General features: G+C 36.8%; 1 protein-coding gene across 1 annotated transcript; it reads right to left on the reverse strand.

Annotated features, from left to right (window-relative positions):
- Positions 1 to 8720: 8720 nt before the first annotated feature.
- Positions 8721 to 25216, reverse strand: LOC5565410 (neurogenic locus notch homolog protein 2). The gene is made up of 4 exons (XM_001649708.2): positions 24706 to 25216; positions 9808 to 9950; positions 9615 to 9744; positions 8721 to 9267 (listed from the first exon to the last, which is right to left on the reverse strand). Exons 1-4 carry the CDS (start codon positions 24752 to 24754, stop codon positions 9203 to 9205), a joined length of 387 nt encoding a protein of 128 aa, XP_001649758.1. The 5' UTR covers positions 24755 to 25216; the 3' UTR covers positions 8721 to 9202.
- Between the last annotated feature and the right edge of the window lie 1971 nt (positions 25217 to 27187).

The following is a 27187-nucleotide window of genomic DNA, read 5'->3' on the forward strand; positions in this document are numbered from 1 at the left end:
TCAGTTTACCAGCGGCTTCGTTTAGCTTTTTGATGACCGCACGTGATCTGTAGGGCTGGTCTCTATTTAGAAGTATGTCTCTAAAAAGTCCCAATTCTTAATGGAAGGACTCTAATGTCTCTAATTTAATTAAAAAGGGTCTCTAAACTCAAATTTTACTAATTTTCCTTGTAGTAAATCCTGGTGCAAAATTCTAGACGCTCCAAATAAACCATCAGAGACGCGACGATTTGTAATCGTCGCCGGTGAAACCGTCGCCAAAATCGTCTTACCAACATAACGGCAAATCACCTCCTTTGATTCATTTGCTGGCGGCGCGTTTTGTTGTACAGATTCTTTAGGAATTTCGTCTTTGGTTACTCGAGGAAAAGCTTCAGCAATTCGTACAGTATTTTTTCTAGATTCCTTTTGGAATACTTTTAGGAACTCCTTCAGGAATCCTTCTGAAGATTCCTTAACTGATTCTCCCAAAAACTCTTCCAACGATTTGCCAGGAGACAATTGTTCCAAGTGCTACGCCCTTTTTTCGGACATTTTCATATGGAATCTACGAATTGTTCCAAATATTTCTACAGGAATTATCGTTTTGATTCATATTACGGACAGCTTCAAATTTGTATGGGAAACATTTCACACAAAATGTTTCAATTCTTGCCGGTCAAAAATTCTCACTTTCAAGTCTCGTTTTAATAGGGGGAAGTCCTCTATGGCCGGACACTTTTTGTTTTTTTTGGTAATATTTCAAAATCTACATTAGTTTTACCGTTAATTTTTGTACAGTTTAAAAAATCACATTATTTTAAGTAAAAACTCACATGAGAACAAAGATAAACCTTTACAATTCATTTTTATGATGGACTATACATTATGTACCAAAAATGGCGTGCCTCTAAATGTAGCCTGGAAAAACTTCAGAACAAGCTACGAAAAATGAAGAACTGAATGATATAAGAATATTTTAATCCAGTTTTGTCATCCCTATTTAAAAAGTAGAATCTAAGATAATATTTGTAAAGAACGAAATGTTCTTTGGAACCCGAAGGTTTTTCCGTGACTTTCGAAGGTTGAAGTGTGCTCTTAGGTACAGTCAACTCTTCCTTACTCGACCTCCGTATCTCAATATCTAGTGAGAGAACCGTAGTAAAATGTGGTGTTCATGGCTACCTTGAATCGCATATTTGCACATATTTTTTTATTTGCAGTATTCTGTAACACGTTATCTCCATAACTCGATGGTCCCTTTATTATCGAGGAGTTTACTGTACATCATGTCTTGTGGCTGCTTCTTGTGCGCTTATTTGCCTTAAAAGCATCATGTTTAAAGCTCTTTATAAGGCCTCTAAGGACCGAAAGTTTTGTTGTTTATGCTTTATTTTTGTTGCTGTTTGTTTTTTGTATCCTACATTTATGAAAAAGCGAATTATAAATTAAATCTCAGTTGCTAGGTTCACATTTTCACTGTCCGGCCATAGAGGACTTGCAATGGTTTACAAAAAAGGTTGTTTTTCTTTGAAATTCTACATTTTCTAATAAATTTTGAATTATGATTGAGGCAAAACTTAATGAAGTCAACGTAAGTAGACAACACAGCCTAAAATATAAGAAACATTTGTGGCTACACTTGTATGAAAATTTATCGTTTCACATTTTTTGGTAGATTGTATCAGAGTGAAACTTTTAACAGCTACTGTTTGTTTACGGTTGGACATGAAAACGTTGCATACATTGCAAAAATGTGTTTTAGTATAATCCTGGAATACTAAAATCTTTATATCACTATTCGTTTTTGGAAAATTCAAACTGTCCGGGCATAGAGGCTGTCCGACCATAGAGGACTTCCCCCTAAGCATTTTACATAGATATCTGAGAAAATTTATAATGCCCTACCTTAGGCGTTTCTCTAGTGTTTTGCCATTTCATTTGATGATTTGACTTTTCTATTCTAGATTTGTTTGACCTGTCCGGAATTCGAATCGAAGTGTCCGGAGTATGAGGCAAAAGTAAGGAAGGGTCCGGAATAAGAAATATGAAAAGTCCACACATTTCTATTTGTTTAAAATTCTTCATGTTTCAGAATCGAAATCTTCACTCACCATTTGAAAGTTAAGGGGTTTAAATGTTCGATAAAGCAGAGGAATCATACGGAGTCATTCATTTTACATGCTTTTTGGTAAGTTATACTTCACTGAGGCCTTAAGTGTCCGTAATATGAATCAAAACGGTATTTAAGGAAATCTATTAGGAACTTTAGGGATTCCTCAATAAATGTACCCTACGATTTCTTATAAAGTTCCTCAAGATTTTTTTTAGTAATTGTTCCAGCATTTCATCCAAGCATTACCCAAGCAGTTCTTCCAAACATTTCTCGAGTAATTTCGTAAATATAATCTCCATGTTGTCTTCAAAAGTTCATTTATGGTTTCGAACCAGCTTACACTAAACCAATTATTTCACTAATTCCTCCGTACATTTCTACATAAATTTCCTTAGGGATTACGTTGGATGTTTTCCAAGAAATTGCTTCACGAAGTATTTTAGAATATTATCCAGAGATTTGATCCAGAGATTACCTTCGAAGAACTACACTGAAAGATTCACCAAATAAAAATGTCTTAATGTTTCATTTTGCAAACTGATAATTTCTAAAATTAAAGCTACCAATGCAGTTACAAGAAACAGGTAGAAATTAAACTGAAAAGTTGTTAGGAGAAATCAAAATCCAATCAAAAGGTCAGAATAGTGCAGAGGAAAAAGTTTTGAGAGAGCTTCATGATAAATCAGTATACTATGTAAAAGCGGACAAGGGCAATGCAGTGGTTATTTTGGATAAAGAGGATAATGATAATCAAATGAATTAAAAAATGACCACTGGCATTTTACAGTCGATCCTCTTCCCACAATGGTGAGACATGTAGAAAAAACTTTAAATGATTGTAAGGCGCTTCTTGGAGATAACACTAGCCGCCTCAAAGTTTCTAATCCAGTTCTACCAAGAATTAAAGGCATGCCAAAAATTCACAAACCTGGCAATGAAATGAGAGAAATTATATCAGCAGAAGCGTCTCCTACACACAAACTTGCAAAGTGGCTGGTTAAGGAATTCCAATCCATGCCCAAACCTTTTGAAAGCCGTTCAGTTAACAATACTTAGGAGGTTGCAAGCCAACTTCAGGCTTCTAGGTATGATGATGAAATTATGTTTTTTTTATGTTAAAGCATTATTGCCTAGTGTGACAGTTAAAGAAGCCATAAACCTTTTGGAACAACGTGCATAGCCCACACTCCGGAAGCACTGATGATGACAAGGACGCATTTTACGCGCAGCTCGAACGTGAGTACGACCGCTGCCCAAGCCACGACGTCAAGATCATCATAGGAGATTTGAACGCTCAGGTTGGCCAGGAGGAGGAGTTCAGACCGACGATTGGAAAGTTCAGCGCCCACCGGCTGACGAACGAGAACGGCCTACGACTGATAGATTTTGCCGCCTCCAAGAACATGGCCATTCGTAGCACCTATTTCCAGCACAGCCTCCCGTATCGGTACACCTGGAGATCACCTCAGCAGACAGAATCGCAAATCGACCACGTTTTGATCGATGGACGGCACTTCTCCGACATAACCGACGTCAGAACCTATCGTGGCGCCAACATTGACTCCGACCACTACCTGGTGATGGTGAAACTGCGCCCAAAACTATCCGTCATCAACAATGTACGGTACCGACGCCCGCCCCGGTACAATCTCGAGCGGCTGAAACAACCGGATGTCGCCAATGCGTACGCGCAGCATCTTGAGGCAGCGTTGCCGGATGAGGGCGAGCTCGATAGGGCCCCTCTTGAGGACTGCTGGAGGACAGTCAAAGCAGCCATTAACGACGCTGCCGAAAGCGTTGTCGGATATGTGGAACGGAGCTCAAGAAACGATTGGTTCGACGAGGAGTGCCAGGAGGTTTTAGAGGAGAAGAATGCAGCGCGGGCTGCAATGCTGCAGCATGGTACGCGGCAAAACGTGGAACGATACAGACTGAAGCGGAAACAGCAAACCCGCCTATTCCGGGACAAAAAGCGCCGCCTGGAAGAGGTGGAATGCCAAGAGATGGAGTTGCTGTACCGTTCTCAAGAAACGCGGAAGTTCTATCAGAAGCTCAACACATCCCGCAAAGGCTTCGTGCCGCGAGCTGAGATGTGCCGGGATAAGGATGGGAGCATCTTGACGGACGGACGCGAGGTGATCGAAAGGTGGAAGCAGCACTACGATGAACACCTGAATGGCGCAGAGAACACAGGCACAGAAGGTCAGGACAGCGAAGGCGATGGCTACGTCAGCACAGCGGACAGCGGAAATCAACCAGCTCCCACGATGGGGGATGTTAAGGATGCCATTCAACAGCTCAAGAACAACAAAGCCGCTGGCAAGGATGGTATCGGAGCCGAACTCATCAAGATGGGCCCGGACAGGTTGGCCGCTTGTCTGCATCGGCTGATAGTCAGAATCTGGGAAACGGAACAGCTACCGGAGGAGTGGAAGCAAGGCGTTATATGCCCTATCTACAAAAAGGGCGACAAACTGGAGTGTGAAAATTATCGTGCAATCACCATCCTAAACGCCGCCTATAAAGTGCTATCCCAGATTCTCTTCCGTCGTCTATCACCTATAGCAAACGAGTTCGTGGGAAGTTATCAAGCAGGTTTCATCGACGGCCGCTCGACAACGGACCAGATCTTTTCCGTGCGGCAAATCCTCCAGAAATGCCGTGAGTACCAGGTCCCTACGCACCATTTGTTCATCGATTTCAAGGCGGCATACGATAGTATCGACCGCATAGAGCTATGGAAAATCATGGACGAGAACAGCTTTCCCGGGAAGCTCACAAGATTGATCAGAGCAACGATGGACGGTGTGCAAAACTGCGTGAAGATCTCGGGCGAACACTCCAGTTCGTTCGAGTCTCGGCGGGGACTACGACAGGGCGACGGACTTTCGTGCCTGTTGTTCAATATTGCGCTTGAAGGTGTCATGCGGAGAGCCGGACTTAACAGTCGAGGCACGATTTTCACGAGATCCGGACAATTTGTTTGCTTCGCGGACGACATGGATATTATTGGGAGAAAATTTGAAACGGTGGCAGATTTGTTCACCCGCCTGAAACGCGAAGCAACAAGAGTCGGGCTAATGGTGAATGCGTCGAAAACAAAGTACATGCTGATTGGCGGAACTGAGCGCGACAGGGCCCGCCTAGGAAGCAGTGTTACGATAGACGGGGATACCTTCGAGGTGGTGGACGAGTTCGTCTACCTCGGATCCTTGTTGACGGCTGACAACAATGTTAGTCGGGAAATACGAAGGCGCATCATCAGCGGAAGTCGTGCCTACTATGGGCTCCAGAAGAAACTGCGGTCAAGAAAGATTCACCCCCGCACCAAATGCACGATGTACAAAACGCTCATAAGACCGGTAGTCCTCTATGGGCATGAGGCGTGGACTATGCTCGAGGAGGACTTGCAAGCTCTTGGGGTTTTCGAACGCCGAGTGCTAAGGACGATCTTCGGCGGCGTGCAGGAGAACGGCGTGTGGCGGCGAAGGATGAACCACGAGCTCGCTCAACTCTACGGCGAACCCAGTATCGTGAAGGTAGCTAAAGCTGGAAGGATACGCTGGGCAGGGCATGTTGCAAGAATGCCGGACAACAACCCTGTAAAGATGGTGTTCGCCACGAATCCGGTCGGAACAAGAAGGCGTGGGGCGCAGCGAGCTAGGTGGATGGATCAGGTACATCAGGACCTGGAGAGCGTGGGTCACAGTCGAGGATGGAGAGAAGCGGCCATGAACCGAGGGAATTGGCGAAATATTGTTGGCGAGGCTTTATCAAGATAATTGATGTAAAGCCAAATAAGTAAGTAAGTAAACCTTTTGGAAGAATGGCTACTCAACCAACATAATGAGTCACTTTTTTGAGGCCAGTCCCTTTAAAGTCTCTTTTTTAATCCAATTCAACTAAAGTCACTTTTTTCGTCAAAAAGTCACTTTTTTCAACGATTTTGAGCTAATTTTTCGGGAGAAAATTTTGAATCGGACTTCTTAATTTAGTTTTAAGTTAGCAGGGTGTCTACTACCTGAAAAATCCTGGAATACCTGGAATTATCAGGGAATTTTTATCAACCTGGAAAAAACCTGGAATTATCAGAGGATCTCGGATATACACAGGAAAAAAAAACCTCGAACCAACCACCTTCCTCTCCATCTCAGGAATACAACGCACAGTTATAACAGTTCATGGCTTCACAATTCGAATTTCGGGGAAATGAGTCTGGTCAACACTGATGGCAGAATATGTCCTTTTTGTAACACAATATTTCATCAATAAAAAAAATATCGGCTGCGCCGCTGTTACAACTTGAGGTATTCAGTCAATGCACTTTAAGTTATTTTTAATATCCGAATAACTTGTTTAAATAAGGAAGTAGGACTTAGGATTGCTAAAATGGGAAAGGCGAATACGATTCCCAGTTCTAGTTGGGTATCTTTCATGAGCATAAAGGCTTGGATACTATTTCAATGCATATCTCTAAAAAGTGTTTATTTTTAGTTTAAAGACCTTAACCTTAAGTTTAAGACATTATAATCAATATGGTATCTAAAGTCACTCTTTTGCCATAACCCTCTCTTTCCCATAGTAGCTCCAGAGCTCAATTATTTTTGACGAACTTGAGGCAAACCGAACCAGAGGAATACTATGCATTAATTTCTACAGTCAACTCTCCATAACTCGATATTAAAGGGGCCATCGAGTAAGAAGGGTATCGAATTATGGAACACAAAACCAGTGCAAATGCGATCCGAGGGACCATCGCAGTAGCCATGAAAACCAACTTTTACTGTGCTTCTCTAACTCGATATCGAGATAGGAAATATCGAGTAAGGGAGAGTTAACAGTAGATTATGATAGATTAATTTAAAAGTCAACTAACTTTTTGAATAGTAAAACTATTGGTAAGCAATCAGTTTACTATTGTAAAACAACCAACAAATTTTAAACTGATTTTGAAAAAAATAGACCCTTTAAAATATTGTTTTTTGAATCACTTTTTATAAAAACGCTTTTTCATAGAGCAACTGTCGATTAAAGTCGTCGGAAATAGATGGTTAATCTGCTTGCAATGAATTCTGGTGCAACATTCTAGAGGCTCTAGAAACTGATGGATTAATATGCTTTTATTATCATAGCAATTTATCAAGAAATATAGTCATCAAGAATTCGAGAGATCCAGTGATCCTCGTAGATATTCATCATTATAACTCACACAAGTTTCATCAGAAATCACACTAAGATTTGTTTAAGAAATTCTTCGTGGATTTTTCAAAATTTTTCACAAAAAATTTGAATTTTTTTTAAGTTTTAGTTTTTTTGTTCGTGTTTTTACTTTAAAAGAAAAACAGATAGAATACATAAAGGTATATAAACGATTCTAAGAAAAATTACATAAAAAGTTCGTAAAAATCACAAAACAAACTCCTGAAGAGATCTTCGGAGTATTAAGAAATTTACGGCAAAACGAAAAGTTACTTGTCGTAATTTCAAGAGGAAGTCTTTGATCTTCTGTCATCATTTTTTATTTCAAATATCGATTAATGTATAAAAATATTGACCTTATTTGGAGTTTAAATGGAAATGTGAAATGACAAAAATTTTAATTTTGCAAATGTTCCAAATTCTTAATAAAATTTACAATATAAAATACTTTGGTAATATAAAAGACACAAAACTTTGAAAATATTGAAAAACTACTTAAAAAGATTATTTACGTAAATATAAACTATCCTGTTTGAAAAAATTCTAGGCGATATCTTGTAAATTTGGAAGCACAATAAAAATATCTAAACATGGTACTCAACTAGACCTACTACCTGCAGAAGATCACATGGAATATTCCCTATCATAATTGATATTGATCGTAAAACAGTATGCTAGAATTGAAATAAAATTGATTACGGCTTGCTTTTCAAGTCACTTTTAGTCACTTTTTCGAGAATAGAAAGTCACTTTTTAGTCACTTATTTCTTAAATTGGATCACTAAAATAACTTTTTTCGGTACCAATTCTTGCTACCAGCCCTGGTCGGCTGATGGAATAGTTTAGCTTCCTTTTTCGCCGGTCTCCTACGCATGATAGACGAACGAGATAAGATACAGTTGAATGGAAGATGAAAATTGTTAGGAATAGATAGGAAGGGAATGGAACATGCTGATAGGTGAGAATTGTTAGAATGAAATAGGAAATGAGAGCTGTAAAAACTAAGGAGTGAGAGATGAATCGAGAGAAAGTGATTGAAAGAAAAAATACAATCAAATAAAAGTAGAAATAAAAAAAAAGATATGTAGAAACAGACAAAGAGATTGACAGAGGTATAGGGATAGAGAATGGGAAAGATAAAAATTGAGACAGATGATAATAATAGTCAAAAATGTGAAAGAAAGTGAGAGAGATTGAAAGATGGTGATTGATTCTTTAAATGTTACTTCATCTAACGAGCTTAAAGAGTATCGAAATTGAATGCAGTTCACGTATAAAAACTACTGGAAGGAATTAAATCAAATTGTTACGGTTAATTTGCAGTCTCAGCAGAATAATCGTGACAAAAATAGACAAATGTACATTATAAATGCTGCAATTTCTCCGAGTAGTGGAAAGGTCATCAAGAAATGAAAATAGCCTGGACAATAATTATGACATGCTTTTATTTACATTTTTCTCTGCTTCCCTGTCTACATTTCAATACACTTAAAGTACGTTCACTATCTTAAGCCTTACAGCTGATTAGTTGTAGAGGAGAAAAAAAAACAATGTTTAAACTGTTGCAATATAATATGTATTATGAGTTGTACGCGTCTGACTTATGTACGTATGTTAGAGAAGGGATTGATAAAAGGCTCGCTTATCAGCAGTCCTCATACGTTTTGTTTCTACGAACTACCGAGAAGCGGTTTCGAACCTCCGGTTCGGTTCATGGCTCATCATGGACCCAGCTGTTAGCGTTGGTTAGCTTGAATCAGATTTGTTTGGAAAGTAGAAGCACTCGAAAACAGAAAATTACACAAATTTACTGTTTGGTTTTGTACACTGTTACAGGTGAGATTTCTTCTTTTTTCTGTTGTCGAGATTGTGGCGGCCAATGGGGTGAATGCTCGGTGAACCTTGGTCTTAGATCACTACACATTCATGCGGGAACTTAGCACCGGCGGTAACTTGCTCAGGCTTGGGACACACTATTAAAATAGAAAAAGAATAATGATTCAATAATTCGATTCATGTTTTTTTTATTATGATTTATTGTAGAATAGTCATACCTTCTCTAATTCTTATTTTCTTTTTTGAGTTTTCAAAGGTTTAATACTCTATATTTTTCATAAATTGCAAAACTGGTTTTAAATGTTAGTAGATGATTAATAATTCCACAGACAAGAAGACGTAACACTCACGAAACGAACACGTGCAGCATGGCGACCAGATAATGATTTTGTAACGTAGGTGATGGATTTCAAAAATAATCGTTGTATGTACGTGTTACGTCTGATTGTCTGTGATAATTCCACTAGCACAGCATTATACTTACATCGCTGGCAACGATTGCCCCAGTATCCGGTTCCCTCACAGCGGCATTTGTACTGTGGCATGGTGCTGACCTGGGTACAAGATCCTCCATTTTGGCAGGGTTGCCTGCTACAAATATCGTTCGATCGACCCTGTGAACGGAACGTAATTTCAGTTGAATATAATGTCAATCAGCCAAAGTTTTGCAACAATACCTTCAAAGCATCTTGACATTCCTTGCGGGTAGCGTACCGGAACTCCGATTTGCATCCGTAGGCGCAGGAGCACTGACCGTTGTCTATCCGGCAACCGTGTTGCGTTTGGTCAAGTTCGCATGCTCGGCTTAAGTAGATGAGCCCTGGTTTGGATGGATGGAAAATTTAGTTCAGTTAATTTCCAGTTTATTTCGAAATAGAACAAACAATAAATGTATTTAGATAGGGCAACTGTTCCTTTGTGCTATCACGCTCCGTTATTTCTGCTATTTGAAAATAAGTGATTACTGTGCCGTTTAATTCAGCCCTTTATTGTTATCATGCATATTTCAGTCTAACATAAATACAAAAACAAACAAATTGCGCATCAATCGTCAAAAATTAGAAGGATGAATATAAGAGCACATGGTTGAATTCCAGGAATCATTATCGTAGAGTAACTATGCATTTTATAACGCTTAATTTTTAATACTTATTAAATTTGTATATTTTACTAGGATTTTCCCTGAACTGTGTTTCTGTTCTTCATGGTATTGTGTTTAGTGCCCTAAATATTTGAATTTGAATATTGATATGGGAAAAAGCTTCTTAACACTGAGGAGACCATCTATATGTAGATAAACAGAAGTAACATCGATGAAATTTTCATAGACTACGCTGCCGTGAATAGCAAGTCAGTCCCATCTGTAAAAGAAGCACTGAAAAAATGGACTGGCAAGTTAACAAACTCGTTTTCCATACGAATATTCAATAAGTTGTAGGAGAATAGGGTCCTAAAGCCCTGTCCCAATTTAAGTATCAAACGCTTAAGTTTAGGGCAGAAACATATGTTTACTCAATTTTTAAATGATTTTCATTGGTTTACGTACAAAAAAACTTTTTTTTTATGATTTTTGAGATTTTGTCACACCCCTTGGTTTAAACTCAAATTTTGGGTATATTTTGTTTTCCGTATCCCTTCCGAAATGTCAGATAGGAACAACCTCAGTGTTAAAACTATAAGCCCTGTGGAATTTTTGTCGAAAAAGTGAATGTCAAACATGATCACAAGTGTCAAGGTTCATATTTGAAGTTTAAAAATTTTATAGCCGTTATTTGAGCTGGAAAACTTGCTAAAGTAGTTGCAATAACATGCTCTTTCGTATTATTAAATGAAATCAAGAATTCATTAAACATTTTAGGACCCAATTATATATGTTTGAATCTGAATTTATTGTTGAGTATTCCATTAAAGTATTACTGAAAGTTAGCAATTAGAGTAAATGAGGCAGTCAAATGGAATAATCCAGATTAAAACAAAAAAAACTATAAAAATTGAAAAGAAATAAATACCACACAGTTCAACATGTTGGCTACAGTTTTGCTGAACAAATTTATGTCAAAATATTTACTTATTTTTAGTTATAACAGTTTTAACATTAATTATCTTAAACAAACTTTTGCCTCACCGGTGCAAGAGTGCGAATCTTGTGTGGGACAAAAGTTCGCTGGCTGAAACACAAAATATCGATACTTCTATAGCATGTATAAAAAGCCATAAACTTATGTTTGTTGAAAAAACACACTAAATTTCCACAAAACTAAGGAAAAACGTAAAATTTTGGTGATTTTTTTTGGCACGATCAGACAAATTTTGCTAAATTTAAGAATATACCTAATGTGAATTTTAGGCAATTTGCAATGAGATGATATACGGCTAAAACTTTTACCCTGATGATTCGAACGAACTTTTGTCCCATTGTTGGCCAACAATGGTTCCCAAACATTTATGCAAAACTAATACACCTCAAAGCATCCTCATGATAGGCCTAGACCCGCCCTTAAAGAATAAAATGAACAAGATTTTATTTTTACTTTGTTTCAAGTAATGAAAGTTCGACCGAAAATTACAATTTTCACATCCAAAAACAATAAATAGTTATAACTTGTCCAAATCTTGAACGATTTCTGTGACATTTGGAGTGAAAATCTTTTATTTGAATAGCATTCGAACCACTATGACATTCATTACATTTGTTTTGAATTGAGATAGAAATCTTAAAAAGAAACATTTGCCACACTTTACTCTACGGTCAAACCAAGGACGAAAAAAAGACATAGTAGTCGGGCTCAGAATGGTTACTACTTCTAGTACATGTTTGACTCGATTATCCGAAATTTTGAACTCGATTATCCGGAGTATTTTTCCGGCGATTTTATTTTTATTTTTTTTGCAGAAATTCGAAATAATATTGTATTATACTATATTATGGATCGGCAGAAATGAGGACAATTTATGTTTTCTGAATCTCCAAGCGTCGCGACCAATATTTGAATAGTGCCCTTTGTTCATAAACATCGTAACGCTGCAGCACCACACTTGAAAACTGATTTCAAAATGCGGCGAGTTTACGCGCGTCGCGAGTTTCACTGGCGCGATCCGGTTTGGTAGCGGCGCGACAATACAATATTTTTAATTTACCAGTATTGGGTGTAGTCGCTGACACCTACAGTGTGTGCCGATAAAAAATAACTGCTTTTTTTATTTTCAAAACAATATATCTCAAAAACTAAAAAACATACATCGCTGAAAATTTGACAGTAAACGTAAAATTTTCTGAACTTTCAAGAAAAATTAGAACAGCAATAGCCCTTTTTGTCCCAAAGACTTAAAAACACAAAAAAACGGAAATTTTTTATTTTTTTTCATGTAAAAAAAAAAACAATTTTTTGTGAAATTTTATATTTTTCTTGAAAAGGCAAAATTTTTAGCTTTCATTCCGTCCAAGAAAATTGAAAATCGTTCAAGCGATTCAAAAATTATAATATTAAAAAAAAATAAAAATTTTGCAAAATCGCGATTCTTCTGGTTACCCTATTTCGGAAATGGTCACTCTACACGCAGAGAAAATAATTTTAAAATAAAATATATTCTATATCATTACAACAATATATATATATATATATATATATATATATATATATATATATATATATATATATATATATATATATATATATATATATATATATATATATATATATATATATGTATTATCTGCCGGCTGATAATCGCTCTTTATTGTTTCAATAACAATTAGTAATTTGGTTTAAAAATATTTATTGTTGAATTTCACAGCTGGGTTTATTGTGGCGCAACAAAACTAATTTTTTATTCAACTTTTTTTTTCTTTTGAAACAACATTTTTTTGCATTAAAATAAAACCTATCGTTTTTGAAACGAATATGAATGTTTGAGTTAAAAACTTCTTTTTGTTGGTCCCGTCCCAGCCGCTAGAAACCTCGTTTTTGTTTCTTTTTATGGAATTAATTACGATAATCGGATTTAAAAGCCTACTTTATTTTCATTTTACGTAAGTTATATGAAACTTGCTCCACAATCCGTTTGACTGGAGGATGAGCTTTATCCGCTCCGCGATAAAGCAAAAGGATAAAATCATCAGCTCGTGTTGTAGTTGACTGCAATAATGGAAAATTCTTTAGTGAAAACAAAAAATTAGAAAGAATTGGCAAATTTACCATAAAAAGCTTAGATCTGGGGCCCAGATAGCCGTTGCGGTTAACGCGCAGCTATTCAACATGACCATGCTGAGGATCGTGAGTTCGAAACCCGCTGGTCGAGGATCTTTTCGTAAAGGAAATTTCCTCGATTCCCAGGACATAGAGTATCTTCGTACCTGCCACACGATATACACATGCAAAAATGGTCAATCGGCAAAGAAAGCTCTCAGTTAATAACTGTGGAAGTGCTCATAAGAATACTAATCTGAGAAGCAGGCTTTGTCCCAGTTGGGACGTAATGCCAGAAAGAAGAAGAAGCTTAGATCTGGGAAGGAGGTACCGAAATCGATGACCTGAACTGCACGTCTTGCACTTTGGTCTAATTTAACGCACTAGAAATATCTACATTCTCGTCGTTTCCAATCAAAACCAAAATGGCGGGCCACCCAAGTAACCAAATAGCACTTTAATTCGCCCTCTGTGCTAATATAGTGCTATTACAGAGCTAACATGCTCTATATTAGCCGCATAATAGCCCTATAAGACCAAAAAGGCGAATTAGCGGGCTAGTGGTTACTTGGGCAGTTTATATGTTATACGCATGACTAATTGAATCAACAATGAAAGAAATTGACACAAATAAAACTTTCATTTGATGTAATATTCTTCTATTGTTGTTCCAACATATTTTTTGCTTGCGGATTGCTTCAACAATATTTGTGTTTTATCCTGATAAAAAAATATTGTTGTTTCAACGCATTTTTTAATAGCAACAAATTGAAAAGGTTTATTGAAAACAAAAATAATATTTATTATTTTGAAGAGCTGTTATTTCTCTGCGTGTAATCAAAAAATCCAAAAACATGTGTATCCTTATTTCGGATAAGGAATAAAATAGCAAATTTTCGCGGAATTCGGTGACCCACTAGATCGGTTTTTCATGGAATGGCTGTATATTAAGTTCTTTTCAGCTTGCATTTCGAAGTGATAGAACTCAGCTGACATTTCCACAGCAATTTGGCATTCTTGTGGATTTATTAATGTTTTATGACAGTTACGTGAATGCTATGATAGCTAGTGGTGACATTTAACGTTGCTAGAAGATGATATTGTGTAAGTAAGCTCTTAGTTGTTTTCAAAACCTTTTAGAGACAAACCATAAAGTTAAAAATTACTGACTTCAAAACCAGCTTTATTGCAGCATATAATACCTCATTTAAACTGCTAGTGGCGACTGAATGACACTTATTTGTGACGGCTATGACAAAAGATTGATATAATACACCTTGTTGTCATAAAAGCTGCTTTAAAACTGACTGACTTGCACTTGAATCTTGATAACTTACCTTATTTACACCTCTTAAATCAGTATTTGGGCTCTTCTGCATCTGCATCTGCATTGCGAATGCATTGCGATGCATTGTGAACACTTATTCCTGACAGAAAAACGACAAAGTAATGTCCGTTTTCATTGTTTTCTTGGTTTCATTCTTCATAATAGCATACCCAAACTGCAAATTTTGTTGAATGCTGCTTGGCCACCATAAAAAGCGAAAAAAAGCTGAATAATCTCCAATCAGCATTTGTTGAGACAATTTTACATCCACAAATTCCAAAGCATAACAGTGTGCCCTTATTTGTGTATTCATAATGACAAAACAACATTTGTCGATGGCAACCAATCAATTATGGTTCCGCCATATTAATTTCACTGCGGTTACCACAATTTCATTTTTTCAAACCATATTATCTCCATGAATTCGCTCATTAGAAGCTATGGTGTGATGATTAAACTGATTGAATATAATTTAAAACACAATTACTGCCAAATCAAACCAAGAAATGTTCAATTCTTCAACTGGGGGTTTATTTTAGCAAATGCTAAATAACTACAAATATGCCACTTTCAGGGGGGCACGGGCAAATTTACTTCTATCTCATCACATTTCACAGTAAATCTCACTCGGCACTAAATATGTGGGCACTATGTTCAAATAAATTTTTATGTATTATGAACGTTTCCAAGGAATAAGTATGACCGAGAAGAAAGCAAGGTAGAAATTCAAAGTAAAATCGTAATTATATGGATGGTTGTGATGGTTGAGAAAGGATAAAGGCTGAACTGATACGTTTAGATGTTCTGAGTAGACTGAGGTCTATTTATTTCTCATTCGCTTTAGAGCACATCATCTCTATCGATCGTTGTGTGAACTGAAGTATTCAAATGCTCTAGGGGTGTGCAAGCCAGCCACAACATAAATCACTTAAAATAAAAAGCACTACGAAATAAACTATCACAGCCGTGTTCTCAATCTTATTTTGTTTTGTTTACTTTGGAATAAATCCGGCTAGATCGACGTTATGATAAAATCATTTTCAAGATGAAGCGACATTCATCTAGAACAGGTGGCCTCAAATTAGCTACCATAAATGCTATTTTGCTTTATTCGTGTGACATAATTATTCACTTCATAGCCTCTTTCAGAGTGGGCCAACTAGTCATGTTCTAATCTACAAGGAGTTTTGGGGGATGCGATGAAGACAACAGTGCCTTGACCATGGTTTTATGGGCGTTTATTCATAGCACCCTGGAAGTAATTCGTAAAACTAAAATTGTTACTTGGGAGTCTTGATAGTTTATATTGAATTGAAAAAGTATCACTGTATGCGCTTACATGCATAAAGTATGCTGATACTTTTTCAGCTGTGTCAGTGCAAAACTAACTGATTTTCTTTGATTCGAAATCGTGAGATGAATTAGCAACAATCATCAACGACGCGTACAAATGTCAATGACGGCCTACTTCGCCTTAAGAAGAAGGTTTCACGAAAAAACTTATTGAAGATTTGCCCAGCAGTTCTTCAAGACTTCAACAAAACATTTGCCAAAGTCTTGAAAAGGAATTTGATAAACATTAACCTCGAAATCCAGTAAAGATCCTATTCAAAATTCCCCTATCTTTGATATGGATTTTGCTAGATATGCCATTGTCTAAGATAGATTCCGTCTAGAACCCCATCGAACATCTAGGAATATTCCTAGAAAAATCTTGTTCGTCTTATATTAGATATTTGCTAAGGAATATATGCAAGCTTTAGAGCTTGGTTACTTGACCTTCTGCTTAGGGCCCATTCACAAATTTCATAACGCTGAAGGGGGTGGGTGGGTGTCCTCGTGTTGTTACGGCTCATACAAAATTTGTAAAATGTTCATACAAAAAGCGTTACTAGGGGGTGGGTGGGTGTCAAAAATAACCATTTTTAGCGTTATGAAATTTGTGAATAAACCCTTAGAAATGGTTGTTAGACTATTTAACGTACACACTTAAACGAAATCGCCGAGAACCCAACTGCTGATATCTCGGTAATAATTTGACGATTCTCGGTAATATTTTTACCGAGATCTCGGTAAACGTTTACCGAATTTCAGTAACGTTCGCCGAGATCTCGGCACAACATTTGGTTTGCCGAAATCTCGGTAAAGTAAGTACCGAGATTCGGCATTGAAAATTACCGAATTCTCAGCTGTTGGGTTCTCGGCGAAACGTTCTACTGAGGCCGGTGAAATAATTTAAGTGTGTATACCAACGCCATGTCGCCAGCAATTCGCAAGTCATGATCAATTCAATATAAATTGCGAAAAAAATAATATACGAATCATGTAGGCAAGTCTACGAAGATTTTTTGAAAATGGCCCTTCCAATATATTAAGAATCATCTGGAATTTTTTTTTTTGAAATAAAGAAGGATTTTCCCAGATATTAGGTACCGTGAGAGATCGAAATCCGTACACCTAAGTCCGTCCACTCCATACAAAACGCGTAAATTTTGTATGGAGTGATTTTTGCTCCCTCACTATATTTGGTTATTTTTTTCAAGAATTTATCAAAGCATTTTCATTAGTATTAATGAAAAATAACAAGAACAGGAATCCGCCATTAGAATTTTGGCAAGGATCATGAAATGTATCTGGACAGACATTTGAGAATGGTCTAAGAGGTCTTGTGCTTTTTTTTCAGAAACGTTGCTGTTGAGCCCTTTTTAGCCCGCCCACGCAAACTAAAACCACTATCAGAAAGATTTGTATTATTTATTTATTTATTTATTTTATTTATTTTTCGTCAACCGACGTAGACTAGTACATTTTACATATACATATTTTTGTTTTATTTCTTAATACTAAAATTATGAAATTTATAAAAAATATTGAAAAAGAAAGTGTAGTGTAAGTAATGTTAATTTCATTTTGTTTTATGTTATGTGTTGCGATTTCTAATGGATTTGAAGTATGTTTTTAGATTTTGCCGAGACATGGTAAAGTCAATAGTTTCGCAATGTTGATTGTAAACGGCCATCATTTGATTTAGGGGCCCGTTTTTGGCATAATTTGTTCGATGATGATTTGTCAAGAATAAGTTACGATTTCGTAGTTGCCTAGAAGGAGCGTAGAAATTTAATTTTGATAAGATTTCTGTAGAATCAATACGTTGCGAAACGATATCATTTACAAATGAAACTCTTGCGATTTCACGCCGCTCTTTCAACGTTTGTATGTCAATAAGCATGTAGCGTGCTTTGTAGGGTGGAAGTGGAAATGATGTCCAACCTAATTTACGAAGAGCATATAGTAGAAATTGTTTTTGTACAGATTCTAATCTTTCTTCGTGTGTCATTGAGAAAGGAGACCATACAATGCTGCAGTATTCCATGATTGATCTTACATATGCAATATATAGAGTTTTAATTGTGTATGGGTCATGAAAGTTGTAGCAGAAGCGTTTTATGAACCCTAGCATGTTATTAGCCCTGTGAATTATTGTATTGTAGTGGTCTACGAAAGAAAGCTTAGTGTCTAAGATTACTCCTAAGTCCCTTACTCTTTCACATTTTTCCACATTTTGATTTCCTAATGAAATTGAAATGCGTGGTGTTGTTCTTTTTCTGCTAAATGATATTAGGTTTCATTTTTTTACATTCAGTTCTAATAGGCTTTTTTTGCACCATATGTAGATTTTTTTCTATTTCATTGCGGAATACATTGATGTCTTCTTCATTTCTTATTTCCAGGTAGAGCTTCATGTCATCGGCATAAATTAACACTTTGAGTTTATTGAAAATGAAGGAAATGTCGTTTACATACATAATAAAAAGAAGAGGTCCCAAATGAGAGCCTTGAGGGACACCCGAAGTGACTTGAATTGGTTTTGATTTGTTTCCTTCGAATTTTATTATTTGTTGGCGGTCAGCTAAATACGATTCAAGCCATTTCAGCAGTCTTGGCTCGATTCCATTTTTTTTAGTTTGAAAAGTAGCATTGGTATGTCTATGCGATCAAATGCCTTGCTAAAGTCCGTATAAAGAGCTTCTACGTGGTTTCCATTGTCCATTGCATTCAACGAATAGTCAACAAATTGAAGTAAGTTTGTTGAGGTCGAGCGGCCTTTAAAGAAGCCATGTTGTGTGTCAGTAATTCTATTTTTGATTTGAAGAAATAGTTTTTCGTTGACAATTGACTCGAAAAGTTTTGGAATACAAGAGATAATGGCAATACCACGATAATTACGTAAGCGCCTTGGCACACCTGCTTCCATCTCTAATGCAGTGCTAGTGATTCTGCTTGAGTGATTGCCATAAGGTTGGACGCTTGTGCTTGCGCTAAACTAATGGAAAATTACAAATCAATGTTCATTTGATGTTCTTTACATTCCATAAACAATAACAAAAATAATAAGTTGACACAGCTGGTATTGTAGGTTAAGTTTGAACTATGCTAGATTATTTTTATTCCAACTACCGTAATTTCGGGTGAAATTGATCACTTTTCACTGTTTTCCATGTCTGATTTCTATTACGTTGCCAATTCCAAATAACTTAATGCAGGAAAACAAGTACGATGGTGAGCCTCATGGGTTTATATACTCAAATTTTCATACAGTTGTGATTTTAGTGCTGAAAATCGTCTCTAAAATAAAAAATCAAGGAATTCCATTTCGGGGTGAAATTGATCACCTGTCAAAACAATTATTGTTAGCTTTGAAAACAACTATTCTTATTCAATTTGGGCCTCCTGAATCCAATTATGCTTGCCAAATTCACAACAATGCAAAATTTATGGAAATAATAAGCAATTAATTTTCAACAATACCGCAGAAAACGCCTAAATGTAGTCAATTTCCGAAGGAATCTTCTGAAATCTATAAAAAATCAATTATTACCAAAAAAAGGACAAATTGGTACGAATTTTGATGATACAATTCGTTTTGGGGATATATTTCAAGCATCCTCACAAATTTTCAGGTTGACACCATGTCCAAATCCTTGTTTTAAACTATAAGTTCATTGATGTCTGCCAATACCACACAGAACACGAATATGTAATTTACTATTATTTTCATAGAAATAAACATTCCTTAACACAAAAAGGCTTCAATACATGCAATTCGACAATAGTTAAGACAAACAACGTTCATTTATATAGGTTGCATTGATTTCTGTGCTCTATTAGAGGGAAATAAAATCGTGTGACACAGTGATCAATTTCACCCTACTGATCAATTTCACCCGAATTTACGGTACCCCTTTTCCCCTATAAATAATTTATGCCTACACCACTGCATAATACAAATAAAATAACAAAACCAATGTTTTTCCATTTAAAATTTGATTTTATTTCCGTGATTCGATTATCGGAAGTGAAAAAAAAAATTTCCGGATAATCGAGTCCAACCAGTACTACATTACTGGACAAACATTTGAAAAGGCCCCTTTTTTTCAGAAACGTCGCTGTTTAGCCCTTTTTAGCCCCCCTACGCAAACCAACACCACTATCAGAAAGTTTGGTGTTACACGGCAACGCGGATCTACTCAAATCTGAGTTGTTTCAACGCAAAACCGTAGTTGAGCCCAATAACCCAAATTTGGCTAAATTTCGAAGGCCTCCATTAGGTACTTTGCCTTTGAAGCCATAAGAAAAAAATACTTTAATTTGGTTTATTTAAACGCAAAATTGAGTTCATTCAATTCAAGCTTGAGAATAATGCATTTACCCAAATTTGGCTTATTGGGCCAAACTACCCTCATTAGGTAGGTGCAGCTCTCTCTCTGTTTATGACAACATTGGTGGGGAAGAGAGAGAATACCGAGAGATTTTGGGTTGAGAGAATAATCGATATACTTATTTTTGGGTAAAGTCAACTCAAAAATTAGGTAAACTGTTTTTTCCGTGTAGCTCTTCCCGATAGTGATATTTGTGAGAGTGCTCGAGTTGAATTGTCTCAACAGCGTCTTGCAAAGTCAATGTTTACCAATGTCGATGTGCCCTTTTGAAATGTTTGTCCAGTAGGTCTCTTAGTACTACAAGAGGTATTGGTATTGGTCAAACCTCCAGCGATTGACGCTGAGGGTTCTTCTTCTTTCTGGCATTACGTCCCCACTGGGACAGAGCCTGCTTCTCAGCTTAGTGTTCTTATGAGCACTTCCACAGTTATTAACTGAGAGCTTGCTGTGCCAATGACCATTTTTGCATGCGTATATCGTGTGGCAGGTACGAAGATACTCTATGCCCAGGGAAGTCGAGAAAATTTCCAATCCAAAAAGATCATCGACCGGTGGGATTCGAACCCACGACCCTCAGCTTGGTCTTGCTGAATAGCTGCGCGTTTACCGCTACGGCTATCTGGGCCCCAAGGGGGACCCACGCTGAGGGTCGTGGGTTTGAATAGTACTGGTCTAAGATCTTTTCGGGTTGGAAATTTTCTGAAATTCTCAGAGCATGGAGTATCATTGTACCTGTCACATAATATACACATATGCAAATGCAAACCTTTATGAGTCGATGTTCCTTTATTCGATATCCACTCATGGAACCATTAGCGTCTCTGTCTATGGATATGAAGGTCGAAAGTTCAATGCTGGTTGCCGACTTTTTTGTTTTTTTTTATATTCTTCGTCATCTATTAGATCATACTTTCATATTGATTTGTTGGTCAAGCATTAAACCTGGCCTATATTTTCCTCCAGGCTTTATTGAAAGGATTCTTCCAGATATATGTACAGACAAACCTCCATGAGTCGATATTAAAAACCTCCATGAGTCGATATGGAAATATCGAGTAATGGAACAGATATTCTATGCTGAGCTGTTTGGAAGGACCATCTTAATAACCATGATTTTTGGAATTTTGTATGGTTCCATGAGTCGATATCGAGTAATGGAACATCGACTCATGGAGGTTTAACTGTACCTCCGGAAATTCAGTTGTGTTTTAATTATTCCTCGAGAACTTTTTCAGTAGTTAAAATTATTTATCATATTTTTCAGATTCAACACAATTTTGAATTAAGTATTTTATTGATCAACAGTGCTGGAAAAGTTCGCATCACGAAGCAGCTCACGATTGTATACCAACGCATACCAAGCATCACAGACTCGGGAACTGGCTAGGTGTGAGTAAGTCCGCACCCGTCTGCTCAGGAGAACATGTCAAAAGAAGCTCGGGAGCGTTTACTCGCGAGTAACCGAGCAAGGTGTGATTTATTATGGTTTTGACAGACAAATTAATTGTATAACCATCATATCGACAGCAAACTACTAGTTTGTAGTCAAAAGCCCTTGAAAACCATAAATCTCGGAGGGGAAGCTGCATTTTTCTCAAAAGCACGATATGACAGCTCCGAACAGGTTCGCGAATCACTTTTAGCGTGTTTTACTCGGGAGCCGACAGATGCGAGTAAACCAGCGCTCTGACGCTCGGGAGCGTTTGGTTTTGTTTTGGTTCCAGTTCAGAAGAAATGTTCGTCACTTTCCATCACTGCTGATCAATCCTTGAGATATGTTATAGGGTAGGTGGAACAGTTGTGGAAAGAGCGGTTCCGTATTTCACCATACCTGAGTACTTTAATGTCTTCAATTTTTGAAATTTTGTTGTTGTTGTAGTAGTTAGATTTAAGATATATCTTGTGTCAAAACATTCAAAAAGATTTAAAATGTGAAAGTTATCATAATTTCACATAGGGAACCACTATGGCCATAACTGGTACACTTTCCCTAGTGGAATTCTTATGGAAACATCTGAAGCATTAGGGAAATTTCCGAAGAAATCCTTAGGAGAAATCCTAGAAAAATCCCTGAGGACGTAACTGGAAGCATCATCAGAATTAAATCTTTGGAAGAATCATTGTGAATCATTGAGGACAAAATCTGTGGAGAAATCGATGGCGGAATTACTTTTGGAATTCAAAACGGAATCACTGGAAAAATACGAAATCCAGAGCTGGGAGAAGGTCTCTTCTTACAGACTTCGTCTCTCCTTAGAAACTTGGTCTCTATTTTAATGCAAGTCCGTAAAAAGTCTCTATTTTCACTGGAAGGTCACTGTTGACCGAAATGGTCTCTAAAGTCACTTGTTTTCCTTTTTCTGCTTGCAAACTCCTCTAATTCGTACAGGACTCAGAAATACATAATAGTTCATGTCAGAAATTTTGAAGAAATTTGTTTGGGGATTTTTCCAGGCAGTTCTACAAAAAATTCTACGTCAATAATTGACATTATTATATGAATTCTTACAAGAATTGGTCAGTGTTCAGACAGACCGGACTAGATGATATTTTGGCCCTGTGAAGATTAGGCAAGTACCACGTTATTTCTGATTTTGCTGATGGTATTTTGATACAGATGCTCTATCAAACAGATAAGTTCCATTCCTGCAGCAAATAATGCAAATATTTCGCTATTCTGAATAGTTAGAGAACGTTTTGATGAAATCATTAACAAAAAAACACTTGGTCCAGTCCAGTCTGTCTGAACACTTACCAATTCATCCACGTATACTCCCAGGAATGGCTCAAAAATACCTCCAAAATGTGAGAAAAAATATTAAATATTCTTCCAGGAATAACAATATTTTGGACCTGGGGTTCCTCATGAGTTCCTCCAGAAGTTTGTCCAGGACTCTCTCCAGCATTTCACTCAAGGACTCTTGCATAGCAAACGAACGTAACATCTAAATCATTAAATGATAAATTTTATCAATTTAGAACATAGACACGCGAAGGCTTTTAACTCAGTGACACCCTGTGCTACGGAGGTGGGGGTTGAAAGGGGTATAAGGTTAGGATTCGCCTGAAAAGCTGGCGATAAACCCAGAGTATTCTTTGACTAACTGTTTTTTAATTTATTTATTTTTTAATTCCGGCAATCAAAAGAGCAACACTCGTTTTATTTATAGTATATAGAACTGTTTCGCGGAAAGTTCATCGATTGCACGTTCAGCCGTAGTGAATCACTGCTAGTTAAATCTTAAAAAGCAACACCAACACAAAAAAATCTTCAATAATTTCTGACAAAAAATCTTTGACATTTCCCTGACAAATCGTATTTGAAGACTTCATTGGAATCTCAAAGAATTTGTGGAAAAAATCCTATTGGAGATTTAGGAAAATATGGACAAATTTATAAAAATATTCTCAGAGAATTTGGAAACTTTATATCAAACTCCTACATCTGTCCGTGATATCCTTGGAAGTAAATTTCATCCTTGTATGAAATTATTATATAATTATTTAAATGAGATATCATATCGTGTTTGATTTTTACTGCCGTAATTTTCTTTGTTTTTCTTTTAAGGATTGAAATTTGAGCCATTTACCAAGACGGACTCCCCTTTCCCTTTTTCTGATCCAGCGTTTCGAAAGATGAAGATCCTGGCTCTGTTATGGTTCAAGCCGAATGCGCCTTTAGTTCATAAGATATTTGTTATAACGTTTTAGAAAAGATGAAGAGGTTTTGTGCGTTTTTGAGAAAGTTCTCTTCAAGTGATCACTCAAAGGGGTTTTTCCCTCTTCCAAATTTTAGTGAAAATAAATAAATAAATAAATAAATATTTTCAGAAAATTTTTTGATTTAAATCTTAGAAATTGCTGAATGAAAATTTTGTAGAAAATCCATGAATTCCAGAAGATATTTTTAACGAGAATCTTGCAGGAAATCCTAGAGGAAGCGATGGGTATAATCATCGGATAAATTCCAAGAGGACTTAATTTTTTTTCTCTTAAAAAACTCATGAGAAAATCTTTGATGGAATCTCTGAGTTAAATTCTGTGGTTATCCTTAGAAAAATTCTTAAAAGTATCTTAAACGAAACTCTTAGAGAGATTCCTCAGGAAGTCAGTAAGAATCACTGTATGTACTTCTGAAGAAATCTTTGAAATAATATGCGAAGGTTTGTTTTGTGCAAATAGATGAATCAATTCCTGGAGAAAATTACGAAAATCATACATATCGACATACGCTAAAAACAGTTCCATCATCGTTGGGATGTTAGTTATGCATTAAATAAATAATCCAACATGATCGGTTGCGAAAAAAAGATCTTTGAATCACATCGATATCTTTCTTACCAAAGAAAGTGAGTAAGCAGAATGCACCGAGAACGATTCGCTGCTGCATGTTTCTTCCTTGCTGAGATGTTCCAAAATTATCTCCGTTTCCCGTTTTCACTTCTTATCGCATTCGGCGCACGCTCCCTTTGATATGCAGAGTTTACGCTTCTTGCACTTGCCTCCCAGATAGATAGACAGACGGATGGCACACTTTTTCTTCGACAACTTTGTTATTACAACCAATTATTTGTAAAATTCACGCTCCCAATTCACTATCACTGGAACTGAAACTAGGAAGCATACGTTGTCCCGAGCACTGATAACGCTCTGCTTGGAGGTTCCGCAATTTCAAAAGCCACTTTTTACCATAATAATTATATATAATTCTCAACGTTTCTTTTTATAGATTCTATATGAGGATCGAGAATGATCTGTTATAGGAAGTCCCAGAGGAGCGATCTCCAGTTCAGGATGTGTTCACTCGCGCGCGGCTGACGATCGACTGACTGAACCGAATGTAGAGATTCATGTTCTCAAGAGAACGACCGCCTTAACTTACTTGATAACGATGCTCGCGCTTCTATGCTTTTTTTCATTTCTGTTCACGTTTCATGGTGTCCCAATTTGTACCATATGTTTCTAATGAAGTTCAGATGGGATTCAGTTGAATTCAAACAACGAGTAGGGTAGGTGTACCAATTATGGATGCAATATGTCAACAGTAGTGATAAAAATCAAGTTTTCACCGCGTTTCTAAAACGTAAGCATGACTTGTTGGTGTCAATTACTAGTTTAAAACCTTGCGAATCTGTTGATTTAAACAGTTTTAGTACTAAACTGACTTTGAGCTGCTAAAAATTGATTTTAAAAAGCGTTGTCTTTGTACCAATTATGGCAATAGCGTTCCTAGCATTCGACATAAAAGTGTACCAATTATGGACTATCGAATATTTGCACGATATGAATTCAAACGCCATCCAGAGCGAATGATAATGCAACGCTAATATGTAATGAAGTGATTGCTCATAAAACTTTCCAAAAATTTTGTGTTAAATAGATTTTAAATCAATTTATTGCAATGGGTTCATGGGAGAAAATTAATTTTCGAAAAGGAGTCGAAATGTAGTGTAAATGCAAATTTATGATACAAAACAGCATAAATGATCTCACATTACCTTTCCAGTGCCTAATTTTAACGAAAAAAAGAGGGAAAATTCAAAAATCGAGTGTCGCTGAATACCCTTCTATACCATGAAATTAGCATCTTCCGCTTGCGAACGTTTTCGAACGTGTGATTGAAAAATCTTAGTAATTGGGTACAAAACACGCAGATAATGCCTTACCAAACCGTCCCGTCGTGGAAGTAACCCGTGAAATCGCTTTACTTTTTTTTATTTCACTGATCAAAAAATGTAAACAAACCGCCTCCAGAGTATTGCCATAATTGGGCTCTCATACACTCTTTGTACCATTTATCGACATAGTGGAAATAACACGATTTCCAACATAAAACAGAAGATTTGTTTGAACACCAGCTACATTTATTCATTTGTTTTCACTAGGCATCATAATTCATCGATTGAAGCAGTTTTTCCGGATGAAAACATACATTTCGTAACGGGTGTCCTTTAGCAAACTGCTAAGAAGGTGACATAAATGTGAGGTAAAATTTTCAAATGTTCATTTTTCGAAGCTTATTGCACGAATGTTCTTTTCAAGGTTTAGTTACCATCAAAAACAAATAGTTTTATCATTTCTGTGAATATTAGCCGTTATATTCTAGTGAAACATTAATAAAAATCTCTTTTTGTTCCCACTATTGCCATAATTGGTGCTATAGCCATAATTGGTACTTCTACCCTATAGGAGAACAAGGATTATGATTTATGATCAGCAGTTTACTTTTTTGTAGGCAACGCAATTTTCCTTCTAGAGTGCAATATCAGTGACAAAACGTGTTCGACGAAATAAGTATTCAATATTCCATCCTGCATATTGTAACGGCCAGTAGAAACGATAAGCGTCTCGACAGAAGTAAGAGATGCTGATAACGCAACACTCCGGATCGAATGAGATTCAGTCCATTGCCCTTGCTGCATTTTTTCCGTTCTGATTATGAAAATGTGTTCAGCCCATTCATCTTGCTTGAATCTATGGTGTCAGATTCTGTGAAGGACTTCTCATATGCCTTTTACTCAATGGATGGCCTCCAGGCACAGGCACATACATCATTGGTTGGTAGTTCTGGATGGAAAAGGTTATCAGCCTCTGTCCCCACGAGTGAAAGTCGCATATACTACTCTGCTTTTCATAGATGTCCTACTTGGACAGTCCAAGTAAAATGATCATCTATCAGTAACCGCTTTCTGAAGCATTTTTTTTTGTGTCAGGGGATGGTTGGGTAACCAGTTACACCTGATTACAATAAGGTTAATTTATTGGATTAGGGAAAAGTGGTCCAAATCTCAACACCTCCAACGGCCATAGGATCACACAATAG

The sequence above is a fragment of the Aedes aegypti genome, chromosome 2, assembly GCF_002204515.2.
Source record: "Aedes aegypti strain LVP_AGWG chromosome 2, AaegL5.0 Primary Assembly, whole genome shotgun sequence".
In the NCBI taxonomy this organism is placed as follows: Eukaryota; Metazoa; Arthropoda; class Insecta; order Diptera; family Culicidae; genus Aedes; species Aedes aegypti.

Coding starts and splice junctions, on each gene's coding strand:
- LOC5565410 (XM_001649708.2), bottom strand. CDS start 24,754: ATGCAGCAGCGAATCGTTCTCGGTGCATTCTGCTTACTCACTTTCTTT. Junction 9,951..24,705: donor CTGCTTACTCACTTTCTTTG/GTAAGAAAGATA, acceptor CATCCAAACCAG/GGCTCATCTACTTAAGCCGA. Junction 9,268..9,614: donor GGGCAATCGTTGCCAGCGAT/GTAAGTATAATG, acceptor CTATTTTAATAG/TGTGTCCCAAGCCTGAGCAA.